The following is a 19,586-nucleotide window of genomic DNA, read 5'->3' as shown; positions in this document are numbered from 1 at the left end:
GAAGTATAATTTTTTTCATGTCAAAATAGGTGAAGATAAGATCTGCACCTCTGTTATCATTGATGGGACTTGTTCATCATAAACCACTGATACTTAACAATTTTTAACCATGATGAACAAGTTCCGAAATAAGAAAAATTTTCTCAACATTAGTGAATTCCAACGACTTTATTGAAGCACTTTAACGAGGTATGACATAAAAACGAATTTAGCTTCACAGTAACAAATTAGCTACTTTTTGGATACCTTAAAATTGGAGTTTTTACTGTTAATTGTGGAAAGATACTCTCTAACCTCATCATGATGTGATTAAAAGGCAGTGCTTGAGGTTTTTTCTTCAAATCTCTCCATTCCGTACATGAAAGATAACTGACGAGGTCTTAGCTGCTCAGAAAATGTTTTGAATCATTATGAACCTATCGGTTTTTTTTATTATGTTTGGGTAATTCTGTAACACTGCTCTCATAAATTTATCACTCTCTTCCCTAGTTATGATAATTAAGTTTTATTATGTTATATTTATCACTCTAATTTTGTGGTTATTATTCTCATGCAAAAGTTCCTTTTTTTAAAGGAAATGTTCATTATTGGAGATGTTGTGGAATTAAAATCATCCTTTGTCTGTTTTTTTAGGAGAAACCAGTGTTTGGCATGTTAATATCCCTCTATAATTCAACTATTGCTTGTGAAGGTGCTGTTCATCTTTTTAATAATTGCCACTTGCAGTTTGTAGTTAATTAAATTGTGAAATGATTTGTTGGATGGATTTTGCTGGTTAATTGAGGCGTGATGTATTTTCTAGCTTTGTGTGACTGAGCATGAAGTTGGTTCAATGGCATACTAATTTCTTGCTATACATGTAATTGATGAATGAAACCATTTTGTGTATATATTTTATTACAACGAAATTTGAGCTGATTAAGAGATGGGGAGGCATAAGAAATTGTTGTCGGGTGGATCTCAAATTTTACATTCCAACTCTAGTCTGGTAATCTTAGTAGAACATATAAGTTTTTTTCTGAAATTCTCATTTTGGAAATTATAAAAAAAAAACAGAAGTTTTTTTTAAAAATTTGATGAATTGAGAATATGTTTTCTTTTTGTTACTGCAGTGTACTTGTGTTATTATGAGATCATTAATGTTTTCCAAAAATAAAATAAATTTTAATACTTCTATTTTTGCCTCGTTTCTGCCTGATTTTGTTTAACTTCCTTAGCCAGAGTTGGTTTAGGTAGATTTAGTTATAATCATGTGAAAAGCTATTTAATCACATTAGTTTAAAGGTACATTCTAATAAATATAAAGGTCCTTCTCATCCCATTTTTAGGTCATAAGAGGTGGAAGTCATTTGGGCTATTTATATGATATTATTTTAAATTAAAGGTAATATCATAACCTCATTTGAGATAACTAATTCAAATTATTCAGTTTAGTTTCAAATTAATATAAAATATGCATAATTAAATATTTAAAGGTAGAGTAGAACCTTGCTCTATCATTCTCGCATTGATCGTTTGCCATTCCTGGTCCCAAATAAAGTTCCATGTAGCCAATGTAATTTTTTCCCACACCTATCATTTGACAAAACTCCTATCAGCCCTTCCCCACCCCTCTTCGGCTTTTCTCCTCTTCCTCCCTTGGCACCCCATACCATGGGTAGTGCAGGTTTTGTGTTACGAAGACCATAAATCATAAGCTTCAAAAGAAAATATCAAATTACGTGAGAATAATAGAAACCTGTTTCACCCCTCCCCATTTCTCACCCATTGACCTTTTTCAGCCTATCTGCATCCAAGTTTCCAGTTTCTGGAGGTCAACTGTTGCATGAGTCACCTATTGGTTCAAAAGGTGTCTAACAATGACTTTCAGGAATTCGTATTATTCATTTATGGGATTGAAATATTAGTAATGTGCACGTAATGAAAAGAAGAATGAGACCAAACACGACGTATTTCTTTTAAGCATTTTAAGCAAGGAAATAGGAGGCAAAAAGGACAGAAGTTTAGCATTCTGGCAAAATTTGAGATACTTGCAGTGGAGCTTATCGGCAGTTGATGAGGCATATTTTTCAGTAAACGGGCATTCAGGTTACAATTCGCAAGTTAGAATATGAATCTCACTCATCAGACTCACTGACTAAGGGATAATTTCTCAGGATATTTCGTTACTTCCTACAAGCCATTGGAATTCATAGGCTTGCTACTTAGATAAAGTTTCCTTCTCTTTAGGGCAAAAACTTTCGTTGTTCCGTAATTTGGTCACCCACTGCAATCAATTCTGCATACGCCATATGCGATAATGTTAGTTCCGAACTTTAACTTGTACAAGTGGTTCCGTGCTTTCTAGTGTGGGTTGACTTCAAACCAGCGAGTGTTTTGAGTGTGGGTTTATTAAATTCAGGTTTCATTTTTATTAGTTTTATTTTTATTTGTCTTCGGACCATGTCTCTTCTGAAGAAGCAAATGAGAACTTTAAAAAATGGACTGAAAATAATTGAAGTAGAAAATCCGGGGAGAACTCGGTGAATATTGCCAAAAGACTCGGTTTGTCGACTAGTACATAATGGAAGGGGTGGGGGAAGGGCTAGTTACCTGATGGAAACAATGAGTTGGTTGAAGCCGAAAATCAGGTGGGCGTGCCTCTGCCAATTAAGGCAACATTGTTCATGCTTTACTAGATTATATTTAAATATAGCAATTATATTAAAAATGTACCTATTAGAAAGGAACATTTCAGATAGTAGAGTATTTGTAGCCCATGTGATCCATCTCACAACCAATTGCTGAGGTGGCAAATTTTTTTGGCATTACATGAACTTTGCTATCATATGTATGAGTACTTGAAATAGAGTTAGATAGATAAGAATTTTTATATTAGACAGTAATCCATCATTGCAGTGTAAATGCCGAGGCGGCGTGCAAACATTTTTTAGTGTTCCCTTAGGATATTAGAAAGAAATATTAGTTGAATCAACAAGATGCCGGAAGTGTTTCCATAAAATTAGAATATTCTTCTAAATGAGTTAATTCCTGTATGAATTCTTTTGAGAATATTACAATTACGCACCAAAATCCTACGTTTCCTGCTACATAGGCAACCAAATCCTGTATATACTATTACGCAGGCAACATAGTCCAACATTCCCGCATTCATCGTTAAAGGCCGTTTTACACGGTACATGGAATTGTGCAATCTGACGTACGTGCGAAGGCGCAATCAAAATTGCGTCGTGTAAAGCGGTGAATTGCCAGAACACATGCGAGAATGCGTGGATGGGAGACGTCAAAATAGCTCCTGTTCTAATTTGGTTCATGCATCCGCGCAATTCCGCACCATTTTAGAAATTAATGCAGCTCTAACCTGCGCAATTCCTTGCCCCTTGTAAAACGGCCTTGATGCAATGCAGAATTTTCACTGCCATTTGTGAAACTTGAGTTCCCAGCTTTATGGCTGTCTACTGAGTATTTCTTGTAAGGATTGTTTCAAGTTGTTAATAATTCACGGTTTGATCATGGCATAGTATAGGAACCGCATTCATTGTATTTTTCATCCATCCCCTTAAAAATAGATAGATAGAGGTTCCACTACTATCTTTGGAAGTCCATTGTGAAATTAGCCTCTGCACATGTTTTAATTCACAGAATTTTTTTACTGTGGGGTAAGTTTCAACTCTTAGGTATCACCATGTGATTAAAACATAGAATGATTGAATTATGTTTTCATTTTATTTGTGGCGTTCCAGTTCAATTTATTGCAATTAAGCTTTTATGAGAAAAGATTTTCGTTCACAATACCAAGATTCGATGCTTAGCATCATGATGATGAGCCATGGTTTGTGTGTTAATTTTTTTTGTGATTGGTAAAGGTTCTGTTTTGATAAAGTGGTTGGTGGTGGAATGGTGATTGGAAGTTTGGTTCATTCTGAGAAAAGTATGCTCTGTAAAGGTGATGGATTAGGGGTAAAGGCATTCAGCTGGGTTCTTTAAACCTTTTATCATTATTGGCTAAGGTGTAATTATGATTTTAATACGATGGCAGTTCAATAAGTAATGCAACACATTTTTTTCTTAAACTGGGGCTGCTTCATTCAGCATTCAAATGCACCATGTTATTCCCCAATCTTTTAGCTACACAACACTATTTTTCAATGTAATCTCCATTCAATGGTATGGCCGATGCCACCTTGAGGGAAGGGCCTGTATGCCTGCAAAGTACCATGACATGGTCGATGTCAGAGACAATGTGGTACTGCATGAATAACTTGTTCATCATCCCATTAGCGGTGATGATGAAGCCTGTGTTGCTCAACGACTCACTGTGCTTTTGTCGGCTGCCAGATTACTGTAGACATGCTGCAAGTGCCTATGAATATCTGAGATACCATGGTTTTCCATAAAAAAAAACTCAATTACTGCCCGTTGTTAAGAATGCACCTCTGTTACGGACGCCATTTTAACAGTTCCGTATACATAGTACAGTCACCTACCAGAATTGAATGCCACTAAACATGAAGAAGTGGGAATGTTTTTAAAATTTTCCCCAAGAAATGCCAATTTTTTTTGCCAAAATTGGGGGTGAAATAAAATGTGCCACATTACTTATTGAACTCACCTCATAATAATATGAGTAATGTATATTATCCAGAAACATGTAAATTCATGCAAATGGTGTTGGAGGCATCAGATTTAGAAAAAAATATTGGAATGGTTGACAATAAAAACAATCTTGTTCATAATGTAAGTATATAATCATGGTAAACGGGCATTAAAATGTAATTTGCAAATTTGTATACTGCATATATTTCTCAATTGAGTGAGACAATTTTATTTACAGAAGTTGTTTCACTCATAATTTGAAACAATAAGTGATATTGATGCTTCTCACCTCCGTTTCAAATTCCATGGCCATGAGTTAGACCACTTTATTTCGAAGTTTGAAAAATAAGAGTACATATACTGTGTAAGTGTGTTTAAGAGCTGCACATGTGTAAGAGACGCACCCCTATTTTGAGCATCGAAGCTAAAGAAAAAAAATTGCTGCATTTTTTCTATCCTATAGCGTGGTGTTGCCAACATACGCCTGGACTTTTGATATTTATCAAAATTTCCTCTTTCAATACTAAAAATTTACGCGGCATTTTTTCAGCTAAATTTACACAATATGCATGGCGCTTGGAAATATTTAGGTATTCACTTGTAGTCTTAACCTTATGATGCTTACTAAGAATACCTCGGATCCACATATCCACAGATAATGCCCTTCAGTGGATACTTCAGATCAAATTCACTGAAGAAATTGAATCTGAAATGTTTACTCAATGCTTTAGTGAATGCAACGTCCCATAAGAGGGAGTAAAAAGAGTTCCCATCCTCTCTTTGCATACACCATTTCTCTATGATACTTGTCCTACTCACGAACAATTTTTTTTTAAACTCTCATTGGAGTATTGCAATAGAATTGCAGCCAAGGAAAATTTTAAGGCAAAACTCGACAGGCACATAGCATGAACCTTCCCAAGAGATTGAACAACAATCAGGGGAATCTCAGCGCCATAGGATAATAACCACGTCATAGATTTACGGAACCACACTCGGCCCTCCATCAGCCAATACCTCTGCCATTTTTTTTTCCTTTCTGAGACCCCACAGACCATAAATCACTTGGTTCAAAGGAAAATATCAAGCTACACGGGAACATTGGAAACATGTTTCATCCCTACACCACCTCACCAACTGACCTTTTTCGGTGTACCAGGTTCAATTCTCCCAGTTTCTGGAGGCCAAATGCTTTGTGAGTCACCTACTGAGCTCGAAGATATCTTGATAGCTTTCGGCAATTATATGATTGTATGACACGCACGAGGTTCATAAAAGAATGAGACCTAATGCAACACATATCTCACTGCATTTAAGTTTTTTAAGCTCCTATTTATAGACTCAAAGATTTATAGACACAAAAAGGCTACTAATATTTAATATAGTCCAAACAGGACCATTTCGGAAGAAACAAGCGAAGCATGTGCATTCAAACAAGACGAGATGGACTGGAAGGTTAAGGCAACACAAACTGCGTATATCACATTGTTGTGCCTTCGCTTTGAAGGCAACGACATCACATTCAAGATCGGACATGTTCCCTTCCCTTGCTCCTTCGCTATTAGCCTCGTTGCTTGAAATACGGAGGGAGCACGCTCCTTCCCCTCGACCTCTCCTTCAGCACTCTTCACTTGTAAGCATTAGCATCCTTGCCTTAGGAGGATTTCTTTCATACAGCCCTCTCCCCAAACAATATAGGGTCAGTCCATTTCAAATCAACTAGGCCATGTTGCTCAACATTTTTAACTCCTTTTTTTTATCATCAGTTCCCAACAAGTAGACAATCACAAAACACTATTTGAAAAAAATTACCAGCTGTTTTTTTTGGCAGCCATTTTTAAAAGGGCAGCTGGGAAAATTTTGATGAAAACATGGCTTGCATAAAGTTATAATATCAAAGCTATTTTAAACAATATCAGAAAAATTAAAAAACCAGTGTGTTTGGCATGATAGTAACTTTAGGGAACCATTTAAAACAATTTCTATCATAAAAGATAGTCAGTCAAAATCTAAACCTGAAAACTTGGGAAAAATTTGTCAGTACTAACTTTTTAACATCATAATTTTTTATGAAGGTAGCAAGTCTCAATAATAAAATGTTGTTTCTGAGTTGAATTCTTAACCCTTAGCTACACGCCCCCGCAAGGATAGTGCCAGTGCATGCTTGCGGTTTTTTGCCACACTTCAATATTTTTGGTTTTCCTAAACATACATTAAAATTTTAGGGTAATTTATCACATTGGATGGTGTCTAATAATTAAAAGCACTTTAAATATTTCACTCTTTCATTTATAAATAAAAATAAAGCATATTAATATGCAAATATCGTGATAATTACTTTGAATAATTTTTCTTAAGGAATTGTTGTGGACAATAATGTTCTTGGTCGAGGAAAAAGTACAGAAATAGAATACGAAAGTGTGCCACCAGTGATCTATATGCAGTATACGTGCTATGTCAAATTATCAAAAAATGCGGCAAAGTCTGCGGTTAGCGAGTAACTAAGGGTTAAAAAACTACTTGCATTATAAGCTTTAGTACTGAGAATCCACTCCTTATTTATCTAGAGATTGTCAAGCAATGTTGAAAGCCTTTTAGTGTTGGTTTTTGCAGGTCAATATCTAAAAAGGGACTGAATGAAAACAAGCAAAAATGTTTCAGAATGTTTTTATACATGTAAAAATATCTCACAAAAAAATTATGACTGAGATTCGACTACATTTAGAGTAGTGGAGGAGTGAATTTCAGTAAAAACACAACCATCTACAGGTTCTGGCAATGCAAACAAGGACTCTTGCTGTGCACTTTAGCACACAAAGGTTTGATTAAACAATTATATAAACAATAAGTTTCATCTTAAAGGTTAAATTTTCAATTTAAATTAAAAAAAAGGTTAAATTGATAATGGTACAGTGTAACCGAAACTAGTCGGCAATAAAGTGTGTGTTTTTGTAGAAAAGCTAAGCAATTTCCTTTCCAAACGTTAAATTTTCGTATAAAATTGTATTCTTTTTAATTTAGGCCTACCTTACATTTATGATAAAAATTTATTTAAAAATAGAAATGTTCTGCATGGTCTGCATCGTAATCGCCATCTGTTGTAACCTCAATGCACTTGCGGGAGTAAGCTGCAGTTCAAAATAAGGCAGTGAATGGCTGTTCACCAAGTGGTACCATATGATACCACCAAAATGTTTTGATTTATAACTTCCTAAATATTAGGCCCACATCATAAATTCATACTTTATATGAAATTTGGATGTTATAACTATTATACATAATTACAAAACAGCATCTTTGTATTAGGAATATAAACTTTGTAAGTTAAGGAAAATGGAAAGGTCTGCACTAAAAATTCCATTTTTTCGGCTGAATGAAAATTCTCAGGTGTCAAACGGCTGTTCATGTGTGTAATATAGCTTTAAAAAAGCAAAAAATAAAATGAAAAAACGAACTTATCAAATTGAAACCAGAACAAATAATGATGAATGAAAATCAAGGTACATTTAATATCCCACAACCTGCTGGATATCCCACAATCTGCTGGTACGATATGATACTGCTAGGCCTAAATGGGCTAACTTGTATATATTATGTAATCAGGCTTTTAACAAGGTTCCTTTTTTATCCTTTTCATTAACCTCTGCTTGGGTCAATCAGATTGTAATTCTGCGTTTGACTAATCAAATTTTCAGTGGTACCATATTTTGATGTGATAGCTTTTGAGTAATACACGAGCACAATCTTGGGTTTTATTTGACCCCTCCCCCCTCATTTAAGCATAAATAACATTTTGCGGCACTCCAAAATTAAGCAACTTACAACCCTCCTCCAGGTGTGCTTACATAATGCTTGAGCATCCCTGGGAGTTATTTCATGATCTCTTGTTCCTTAGACCAAGGGCGGAAGTTACCACAATAAAATTATTTGGCTTTACCAGGATTTGATCCCGAATCTCCTAGTTGTTGTTCAGGAATATTTCCAGTTACTCCATCAAGCCATCATCTTCATAGGTGAATTTTAAACTGGGTTTTCGAAAGAAAGTGTTGATGTTTTAAGTGCATACTGTGGCACAAAGGACAAAGCCATTGTTAGAGAGAAAAACCTTACTTTGTTGCTATTGCATAACGGATGGATTCCCTAGCACTGCATGTAACAAGTGACTGGATACGCAGGCACACTCACAGGTGCAAATATACACCAAGGGTGAAATTTGAATTGTAAAAATAATTGTGTTAGATAGGATTTGAACCTAATGTTGCATACCTTACTGGAAATTGAGAGATCCAGTTTATTTTTAAAGGTGTGTATTTTTTAGAAAATAATCAGTGCATAGCAGTTAATTTTGTTGTTAAATGCATACATTTCAGTATACAAAAGGTGCAGGATACTATTTCTACACAAATCTGAAAAAAACCTGGAACAGTTAGGTTATATCGCAATTCGTTCTTTACAACCCTAAGGAAATAATCTAGGCTCTGTAATAAGAAGGGATGGCTCACATAGACGGGTAAAGTATTAGAGGAACAGGAAAACATGCATATTACTTCATTCTCTCCAAAAAAGTTACCTTGGAAATAAGATAAACCTTTAAAAGCACTTTGTTAATGATTGCAATAATTCAGTTTAAAATTTGTCATAAAATTTTCTGTAATGTTGAACAAATGAGAATTTTCAAGTGGTATTTTAAGAAAAACATTTAATAAACAGATGAAGATGAAATTTTAAACTGTTTCTATTTGGTTAGTTGTGAATTCTTTATTTAGAATCTTGGAGAGAAAGGGTCATTATTATAAATGTAGAAGGTGAACTCATCTCTTTCAGGTCACAGAGTTTGGCATCTCATCACTTGGATTGGTAATGATGAACCTTGACTTGGTATCATACTGAAGAAGGGTTCATCCATAACGTCCATTAGGGAAGCTGCTGATAATTCAAAGGCTTCAATGAGTGTAATAATTAGATTGGAAAGCTTCCAATTTCATTGAAGCAATTGAGTTTACATATGCAAGTGATGATATCAAATGGATGTGAGCAGTATTTTTAAGAGCCCTAAGACTAAAAGGAATTGGGCATTCAGATTAGATGTTATTGGTTGAAATTGAAGTATTAATTTTTTTTATACCAACTCCTCAATGCATGGAAATGTAGGGGAATTTAAGCAAAAGAAAAGAATTTGGAGTAGTAATTTTCTGGCAGAAACACTCAACCCTTCCATTTGGTTGACTCAATACCCTGCCCTTTATACACCTGATAAATGATTGTTAGGAGAGAGGAACTTTGAATGTTATTCAATGAATAAGATGTTTAGAAATGAAAATGTTGTAGGAAAATTGCCTCCTTCCGTAGCTTTGAGACTCCTTATCAATTTGAGGAAATACTGGTTATTTGTCTGAAGTTATGTTTGCAAGTAATGAAATTGATGGTAATTGAATATATTTATCTAAGTTTTCATTCTAAGGTGAATGAAAACAATACTTTTTCACACTTATTTATTGCTGATATGAAACCAGTTTTGGCTATGAAAAGATGTAAACCATAGATGATAAATTTTTGTGGACCACATTTACATAAATAGTATTCACTCTTAGGGCCCCCACGCACTTGCAACTTTTACAAAGCAACTAAATAGTGTGTTCTAAATACTAATAAAATAGTGTGTACTAAATAGATGTTCAAATGAAGCACACGAAATTGACTGTGGCCCCGCGCACGGGCAACTTTTTAGTTGCCGCAACTGCCATGTGTTCCACAGGGACTTCCTCAAAGCAACTAAATAGTTGCTTCGTAAAAGTTGCCAGTGCGCGGGGGCCCTTATTCTCATTACCCTGTCTCTTTTGCATGAAGATTCATTTTCTTATATGACTCAGATCTCCTAAATTCGCTGGGGAAAAACTGCCAGGGAAGATGATGACATGTTAGTTCAAGTGGTAGAACCTCTAGTGTGAATTAAGGAGACTTGTGTTTCAATCAATGTCTGGGCAAATGATTCATACTCGGTATGATTTTCAATTTTTATATGCACATACAAGTGCTTCCATAATGACTAGTCTGCAGTTATTTCCTTGAATAAATTCGATGTGAATATCATTGCCATTTGTTACAGATTTAAAATACAAAGGGTCCAGCACTTTCCGTGTACATGCATGGTGAAGAAATATTAAAAGATATTAATGAATATTTTAAAATATTTTATTTGATTTAAAATGTTGACGTAACAATGTGTTGTGAATTCCAGAAGTATTATCACAGTTTAAGTAGTAAAATAATAATAATTATACAAAAATAATGTTTAGAGAGGGAACCTGCTGACACACTGTTTGGGCTACGCAGCACATAAATGGTACTTGTTTTATGCTTTTACTTCTGAACTGGCTTTATTAATTTGATTGAATTGCATTGAATGAATAATGTGATTAAAGGATCATTGTAGCATAAATAAATTATCTGAAATTTAAAAAATAATGGCCCCAAAAAGTAATGAATTAATATTATGTAAATTTCTATCTAGTATTTTATTTCTATCTATTTCTATTATGTAAATTTTGTGTGTGCCACTCACTCGGTGCTGCCACCAGAAAGAATGGACTGGATATATGGGTGGAGCCCACCAGCAACCTAAAGGCATGTGTATTTCAGACATTACTGTCAGGGGAGCCTAGCCCTTTACATGGTCCACATTGTACAGATTTTTGATGGGGCAATCCTCAGACTTCTCCTGGGATAGAAAGTAGTGACTGAGTCAGCAGCCTTACAGCTTATCTACTAGACTGCTATGCTGTCATAATGTGAAATGTTATTTAAAAAAATTAACATCCTTTTTTGCGTGGTAAAATTTTTAGCATTAAATGATGCCAATAGGTTTTATAATATCATCTCTTCGGCATGTTTATTCAGAATCAACTTCTTCTGCATAGGATTAATATTTTCCATTTTATTTGCTTGAATGGATGAATGACTCACATGAACGCATTATCAAATTCATCGAAATCATTTATTTTCCCCTTGCCTAGGTTCCCGTAAACTTTCGTCATCCATCAGTCTTGAAGAAAAAAGGGGAAAAACACGAGCACAGTTAACAGGCAGTTTGAGTGTGAGTTCTGCAAGTTCAATGCAAGGGTGAGAACTATTATATAAAATTAGTGGATTTTTCAAATGGTCTAACTCATTGTCTTAAGGCCATTTTACACGGAATTGCGCAGTCTGACGTACGTGTGAAGGGGCAATCAAAATTGCATCGTGTAAAGCGGTGAATTGCTAGAACACATGCGAGAATGCGTGGATGCGAGACGGCAAAATAGCCCCTGTTCTAATTTCGTTCATGCATTCGCGCAATTCCACGCCATTTTAGAAATTAATGCAGCTCTAACCTGTGCAATTCCGTGTACCGTGTAAAACGGCCTTTAGAGGTGATATCTTTGGCTTTAGCTCGGATTTTAAAGTAATATGTTGTGTTCATATTTTTACTTAATTTTTAAGATTAACGTTATCCTGTAACTTTTCCCAGTTGTATTTAGTAATTGCATGTGTGCATTTTCTCCATGAAAATAATAGATGGATTATAAAGTAATGTCATCCAGTTATGGTTTCATGACCGGCAATCGAATTAGAGCTTTGTCGCATGTATTTATAAACTGTGTCTGTATCTATTTGATACTTCAATTCTCAGTTCAGAGTTTTGAAATACTTTTAGCTAGACTTTTGGCATGTTACTTGATTATTTTCATGAAACAAGTATCCTCTACCTAATCCATTGTTCATGCCATATTCTATATTCATGACAAAAATTTGACTGCCTCAATCCTTTTACATATAAGTTGATTGCAACGTGAACACTCATGGAACATTTCTCTGATACTTGTTCTGTGAATGGGCCTCATGTGACTCAATTTAAATATATGTATTTTGAAATTGTTGAATATTCTGTAAATGTATTTTAGGTGAAAATGTTTTCAGAAATCCCATTACTTATACAAAATACAAATTACAAAATTATAAAAAATAGATATATATAGCATATACACTTATTTTAATACAGTGGAACCGCGATCTATCAATCCTGCATTGATCGTTTTCCCGCATTCATCGTTCACCATTCCTGGTTCCAAATAAAGTTCCATGAAGACAATGTAATTTTTTCCCACATCTATCTTTCCCCAAACTATCGTTTTCCCGCATTGATCGTTTGAAGATCGCGGTCCTGTCGAACAATTTTCCCGCATCCATCATTTGACGAATATGAGACGAAGTGTTTATGATGTGTTATATGTGGCTAATGATGACAGATATAGTTTGAATCTTCCCCAGGAGATAGAACTACCATGGGGAGAAGCTGAGTCCTGTGGGATAGTAACATTAGCGCATTTCCCAAGATCCACTATCCCACTCCATTCAGTATTCGCCTCCCCCCTCTGACGCTTTCCTCTTCTCCAAAATCAAACAAAAGGTCCCTGCTCATGCAGAGATCGTATTATGAAGACCTTAGCGTCGAAAGAAAATGTCAAGTTACACGAGAACAAAAGAAACCTTTTTTCACGCCTCCCCTTTTCTTGCCTGTTGACCTTTTTCAGCTTACCCGCTTCAAAGTTTCACGCTTCTGGAGGTCAACTGCTGGATGAATCACCAATTACCCCAAAAGGCGTCTAACAATAATTTTTGGCAATTGGTATTATACTTTTATTAGATTGAAATACTAATAATGTGCACGTAATTAGAAAAAGGTTGAAACCAAAAACGACGTATTTCTAACCTTATTTAAGCATTTTAAGCTAGGAAATAACTGAAAAAATACGATGGTGATTTCTGGCGAAACTCGATATATTTGCAGCCGAGCTTCTCGGCAGTTGATGCAGCATTTTTTTCTGAAAACAGGAATCAGGTTACAATTTACGATAGATCAAGGTTTCACTGTACTACTATAATTTTTAATATCCAATATAATATTATTTCGATGAATATTTGTATACCAATGTTTTCAATAATCTCTGCCACCCAGTTCATAGTTATTACTTTCATATGATTCCTAACTTATTTTCTAGTCTTATGAGGGTGTAGATGTCAAGAGCTGCTATTTCAGCTGATTTTTGTATAACATTACCACAATATTTCACCATAGAATGTGAATGGTAAAATGATAGCTTATGTACATTAATGGGTGCAGAGTGGTTAATGAATGATAAGCACATTAGCCATTGCATGAAACTCATGATATTTTCAATGTTGAGTCCAAAAAGTTTAAGAACATTTTTACTCGTATATAGTATATTACATACCCTTACTTATCAACAGGGCACTCACAGGAAGTAGGCTGTTGGGCTCTGAACAAAATCAGTCTGGATCTTTGAAGAGGACATCAGTAGCGGGTGACTCTAAGGCTGCGGAGAATTCTTCCCTTAAATCAACACCTGCACTACAAGGGATCATGAAACGAGATCAGTCCCTTGAGCCTGAGAGGAGGGAAAGAGTTATGTCAGGAAGTAGAATGCAGCACACCCTCACTCATGAAAGTTCATCGGTTTCGGATGTTAAAATGGGCAGTGGAGAATTGATCTGTGGAGGGGAAAGTTGCTCTTACTTGACTTTGGATCAGGTGAATAATATGTCAACTTTTTTAGTGACCTCTTTTATGAAGATTGGATGTGTCACATGCATACTTTTGAATAGAATGCCTTTAATACTTATGTAAATATTAGAGATGTGCGAATAGTATCTGCGAATACTCGAATACCTCGAATACTAGAAAGTATTCAATCTTCGAGATCTCGAATAATTATGCTAAAGGTACCGTCTCGAATACCTCGAATACTTTGAATACCATGCCATACACTGTCGCACGCATGTCGTTGGTAGTTGACTTGGAAAAATGTAGAGAACTCTAGTCGTTTAGTGCATGCAGTGCCGTTTTAGGCAAGTTGACAAACTACATCAAATTCGTGGATTAGATTGGTGAAAAGAGTTCAATCTGGGGAACCAAAAAAATCCGAAAATCCCCGGTTTCCCCCACCAGAAGAACCTCATTGCCGTGGGATAGTAACTACGTAGCACAAACCCAAAATCCGGTACCCCTCCATCCATCAGTACTCACCTCACCCACTCTGATGCTTTCCTCCTCTCCGAAATCAAACAAAAGGCCCCAGCTCGTGCAGGGTTCGTATTACGAAGACCATAAATCAAAAGCTTCGAAAGAAAATGTGAAGTTACAGGAGAATAATAGAATCGTGTTGCACTCTTTCTCCCCCACTGACCTTTTTCTGCCTTCCTGCTTCGAAGTTCCCCATTTCTGGAGGTCAACTACAGCATGAATCATCTATTAGCCCAAAAGGTATCTAATAATTACTTTTGGCAATTGATATTACACCTTTATTGGATTGAAATATTAGTAATTTGCATGTAATTTAAAAAAGAATAATACCAAACATGACGTATTTCTGACTTTATTTAAGCATTTTGTGCAAGGAAATGAACGTCAAAATGCGATGGAGACTTAGCATTCTGGCAAAACTCGATATCCTCGCAACTGAGCTTCTCGGAAGTTGATGCAGTATTTTTTTCCGAAAACATATATCAAGTTACAATTTATGAGTTATGCTATAAATCTCTATTGTCACAGACGAAGGGATATTTTCTCAGGATATTTGGTTTCTCCGTGCTAGCGATTCAAATTCATCTGCTACCTCATGAGAACTTCTAAAGATGGACTGAAAATAATTGAAGAAAATCCAGTGGAGAAGCGCGTGTATTTTGCAAAACGCCTTGGATTGTCTGCTAGCACTTGACAGCAGGAGTGGGGGTAAAGTGAGCTACCTGTTAAAAATAAGAAGTTGGATGAAGCCGAGTATCAGATGGGCGTGCTGCTGAAATGGCATTTGGTAGATAAAAATGTGTACATCTGACAGAAATCCATCGTAGCAGTGTACATGCCGAGACGGCATGCAATCATTTTTTCATGAGGTGGTGTGTAGAATATTTGAAAGAGATGTTAGTAGAATCAACTATATGCCCAAAATGTTTCCATAAAATTAAAATATTCCATTAATCAGCTAAATTCCTGTTTGAATCCTTTAAAGGCTATCACAATTACTCGCCAAAATCTTGGGTTTCCTGCTGCATAGGACACCTAGTCAAACATTCCTGCATTCATCATTTAGTATTCGAGGTATTCGAAATTCGAGGTATTTGAATATTCGAGTTCAAGAAATCTGCTATTCGACCAATCTTTAGTAAAAATATAAAATACAACTCTTTTCTTGCTATGTTATTTATGAATTTCAGCCCGGGAAACTCACATTAAACTATTAAGAATTTCAAATTATGTTTACCTTTCATTAAATTAAATTTTTCATTCAAGATCTTTCAATCCTCCAAGGTTTTATATGTCAAGAACTATTTTAACTGGTTCCTGTATAACATTGCCAAAATATTTCACCATAGGATGTGAATGTAAGAGTACTCTTGATTAAAGAGAGACATACAGATGTATGCTCTCTTTAATCAACTCTCTCTCTTTAAACACCATGAGCTGGGAAAGCTTCAATCATAAAGTACTCCTTGCTTCAAAATTTTTACGAAAATTATCCTGTGAACCTAGACTCTTGCTCCTTTACATGTATTTACTTACGGACATGAATATGAAATTTGTAACAAAACTGAAAATACAGATTGAGTTGTCATATCATTTGCCATAAGGGATGGATAAAAACAATTTTTATTTATCAATTGCTTTAATTTATGTAAAATGTATCCTAGCATCTATAACTAAGTGATTGAGTGGCTATGATGATCAAGATACTGCTATCTCTCTTTGGCACTCCCTAAGCAGATCAGTATTTATCAACGGGCATAAATTCCACATTTGGTGCCAAATAGTTTAAGATTGATTATTAATATTTGAAGTAATAAAATCTGTGGTTTTTATCTGTTGCCTCCTGTTGCTCCTGCAGGAAAAATATTCGGAACACAAATCGTCAATCACTCAGTGTAAGTTCAATATGTCTGGTTCTACTATTGCCAGTTCAGACATGGATGGAGTTGTTAAAGTGTGGTCTCTTCCTCCCTCACCAAAGTAAGTTCTTTTCCTTAAAATTACCTGTCAAATTTTGTTTAAACAATGAGAAATAATGTCCTTCATTAAAAGGGAGTTATTTTATTGTTGCTCTCATGGAACACTTCATAGTTGTTTCTTTTTGGTAGAAGTAATCTATCCTTGCTTATATGTTATAGCTCTCCATGCTAATGATCAAAGGGATGAAGATTTGATTTTGCATTTTGTATCATATTGTTGGCTGTATTTTCTAGCCTTGCCCATTATTAAATGAAACAAATGTTTCCTTGCTTATAACTGGTCAACCATTTGAATAATAGTGAATCAATAGAACCTTAAATTATACTAGTATTACTTTAGTGCCTAGCATTGTAAGTAATGGTAAATACCTCTTTTGCATGCTTCATCTTTTTTTCTAGCCTCAGGTAATGAACAGGCCTTTACGCTTTTCTGTCACTTTTTTTTCTCCAGCCTCTTCACTTGAAAGTGCACTGCAAAAAATTATTTTTTTCACTCGCATATATAACAGAAATACACTTGCAATAATTCAACACATGTTGATGATGTATGAATGACCTTACTGGAGGCTCTGTGGGACAGTACTGCTGGCTATGTATATAGCTCTCCCATCCTTAGTGATCCTTCAGAATCATGGAAAATAATGTGGTTGAAAAAAAAATAGAATCTACATGAAGGCCAAATACCATTGTATTTTATAATAGTTAATACAGAAAGTCATATGAACATACGCACAAGATGTGTTCCAAGACTTTGTTTGTAAGTTGAAAAACCTAATCAAGGCATTGAAAAGTATAGCTATCCTGCATAACGCAACACTGCATTACACATTAGTGTTAACTCACTAGTGTTAACTGATCTAGCTGTGGGTGTGACACATTTGGAGCCAAAAGCATTTTGCTGGAAAGGAAGTGTGGGCAAAATGCTGAGCAGTTCCTGATTTCACAATAGTTAAATCGATACCTCAAATAAGATAAGATAAGATAATATTTATTTGCCTAGCGATCAAAAATACAAAATGAAAGCAGTATGTACAATGATATAAGACACGTCGAAAACAGGAAAAAAACAATAAAAATACCCATACAAAGATACATTCAATTAAAAAAAAAATAAAAGCCATTAATGTAATTATGAGCATACAAAAAGAGAAATTTAAGTTAAAAGGAGTCATCCAAGAACTCATTCACTGAGTACAGTGCAACCTCGATAAAATGAGATCCCACGGTGCTCCAATAAACACTCGCTATAGCGAATTGTCACTTTACCGGAGGTGGAGCAAATAATGCCATCATGATAGGTTGTGTTTTGCAGTTGGACTTTTTTATATCGTAGTTCCAGCTTTAAATATCGAACGAAGGATAGGAATTTAAAATTCCGAAAGCTAGTGATACTGTTCATACCAGGGAAAGTGAATTCAGCTCAGAAGGATTTAATTTGAAAGAAAAGAGTATTACTGTGCAAAGTTTGCGATGAAAGATTTGAATTTGAAAGATGTGACACTTTGTTAAAGCACATCAGTAGCGATACACATAAATGTGCGAAAGGAAGGGGACCTGCAAAACGACAGCTATCATTTGAACATACAGTCACTCAGTCAAAGAAAGCGAAGGAGGAGCTTGTTGTTGCTACTACTGAAGCATTTTTGAAGGCTTTATTTAGTGTAGAGAAACTTGGCAATCCAAAAATTCTGGAATGGCTCTCGAAGTATACACATGTAAGGTAGTAGGGATTTGCCATTTGCCAATCGTATTCACCAAGACTACATACTTGAACTACATATTCATATACCTTGAACCAATATTTAGTTTTATCAGAAATTTTGTGCAGTTGAAATTGTGTTAAATGTTATGTAAAATGCTTAATAAAAGTATTCATGAAACTGTACTATAAAATAATAAAATGCCTATAAATGTGGGAAAATTGTAGCATTATAATAACACCGCCAAGATTTTCTATAAAACCGAAATCGCATGGTTTTAAAACGAATTTTAGCAAAAAATAAAACCACTTTCAAGGACCTCTACTAATTCATAATTTTATGCACAGCTGATCAAAACCCTGAGTGTGTGTACTTTATTTCTAAATTTTATGGCATTTGGTAGTGTATTGTCATATTTACAGAATGGGGACATGGATTTGAGTAAATGTAGAGAGCTTTTAGTCTATGTAATATGGGCTTGCTCTGCAAATTGAGGATTGTCTGTAAACCCATGGAAAATGGCTCTGCAAACTGTTTTTGTCACTAATTGCTCCTTTAGAGCAGATCTGTTTTAGAGGATTTTTCATGCAAAGATGAACTGGAAATGTGGATCAGTTTCATTGGGAAAGTACTTGATAAATAGTTATTGGCCCTCAAAAACTTGATAAAAGCAGATTCCCTCATTATTTCCACAACATTAAAAGAGTAAACTAAAAATTTCTTGCGGGACACCAAATTTGAAGTCTTGGCATGCTTGAATTTTTTGAATGTTCATACCTCTGATAGTTCGTATGCAGAGGACTTACTTTTTATAATTAATTGGTTGAAATTCACTGTAAAAGAATAAAATCATCTAATTAAGTAGCTACCTTGGTTAGGTCATTGTTCAGATTCAACATTTCCCATAATCCAAAAGTCTCCTAAACTCCTGTTCTAAAATTTTTGAGGGATTTATATACCTATACACCTCTAGTATTGTATCTGGATCAGTACAAGATTCTCCCTAACATGGATTTACTCAGGGAAAGTCTACCTTTTCTGCCATTTTCTAGGCTATGGACAGAATATTACATTCCATATACATATATTGTAAAAATGAAACCTTAGCTACAGTAAAACTTCGATCTTACGCACTTCGATTTTACATCAAGTCTCGTTTTTACGCAGCGGCATTCAAGTCCGGCCGGAAAGCATAGGGAATTGCAATGGTGAAACTTCGATTTTACATCT

General features: G+C 35.2%; 1 protein-coding gene across 1 annotated transcript in view; it reads left to right on the top strand.

The window, feature by feature from the left end:
- The window catches only part of LOC124153618 (WD repeat-containing protein 91), a 71,669-nt gene that overhangs the window by 30,140 nt on the left and 21,943 nt on the right, over positions 1–19,586 (top strand). The window contains exons 7-9 of the mRNA XM_046526901.1: positions 11,610–11,715; positions 13,885–14,185; positions 16,536–16,657. Coding sequence (XP_046382857.1) covers positions 11,610–11,715; positions 13,885–14,185; positions 16,536–16,657 — 529 coding nt within the window. The remainder of the gene's footprint in view (positions 1–11,609; positions 11,716–13,884; positions 14,186–16,535; positions 16,658–19,586) is intronic.

The sequence above is a fragment of the Ischnura elegans genome, chromosome 2 (genome assembly GCF_921293095.1).
Source record: "Ischnura elegans chromosome 2, ioIscEleg1.1, whole genome shotgun sequence".
Lineage (NCBI taxonomy): Eukaryota > Metazoa > Arthropoda > Insecta > Odonata > Coenagrionidae > Ischnura > Ischnura elegans.
This window is presented reverse-complemented; position numbering and strand designations above follow the sequence as displayed.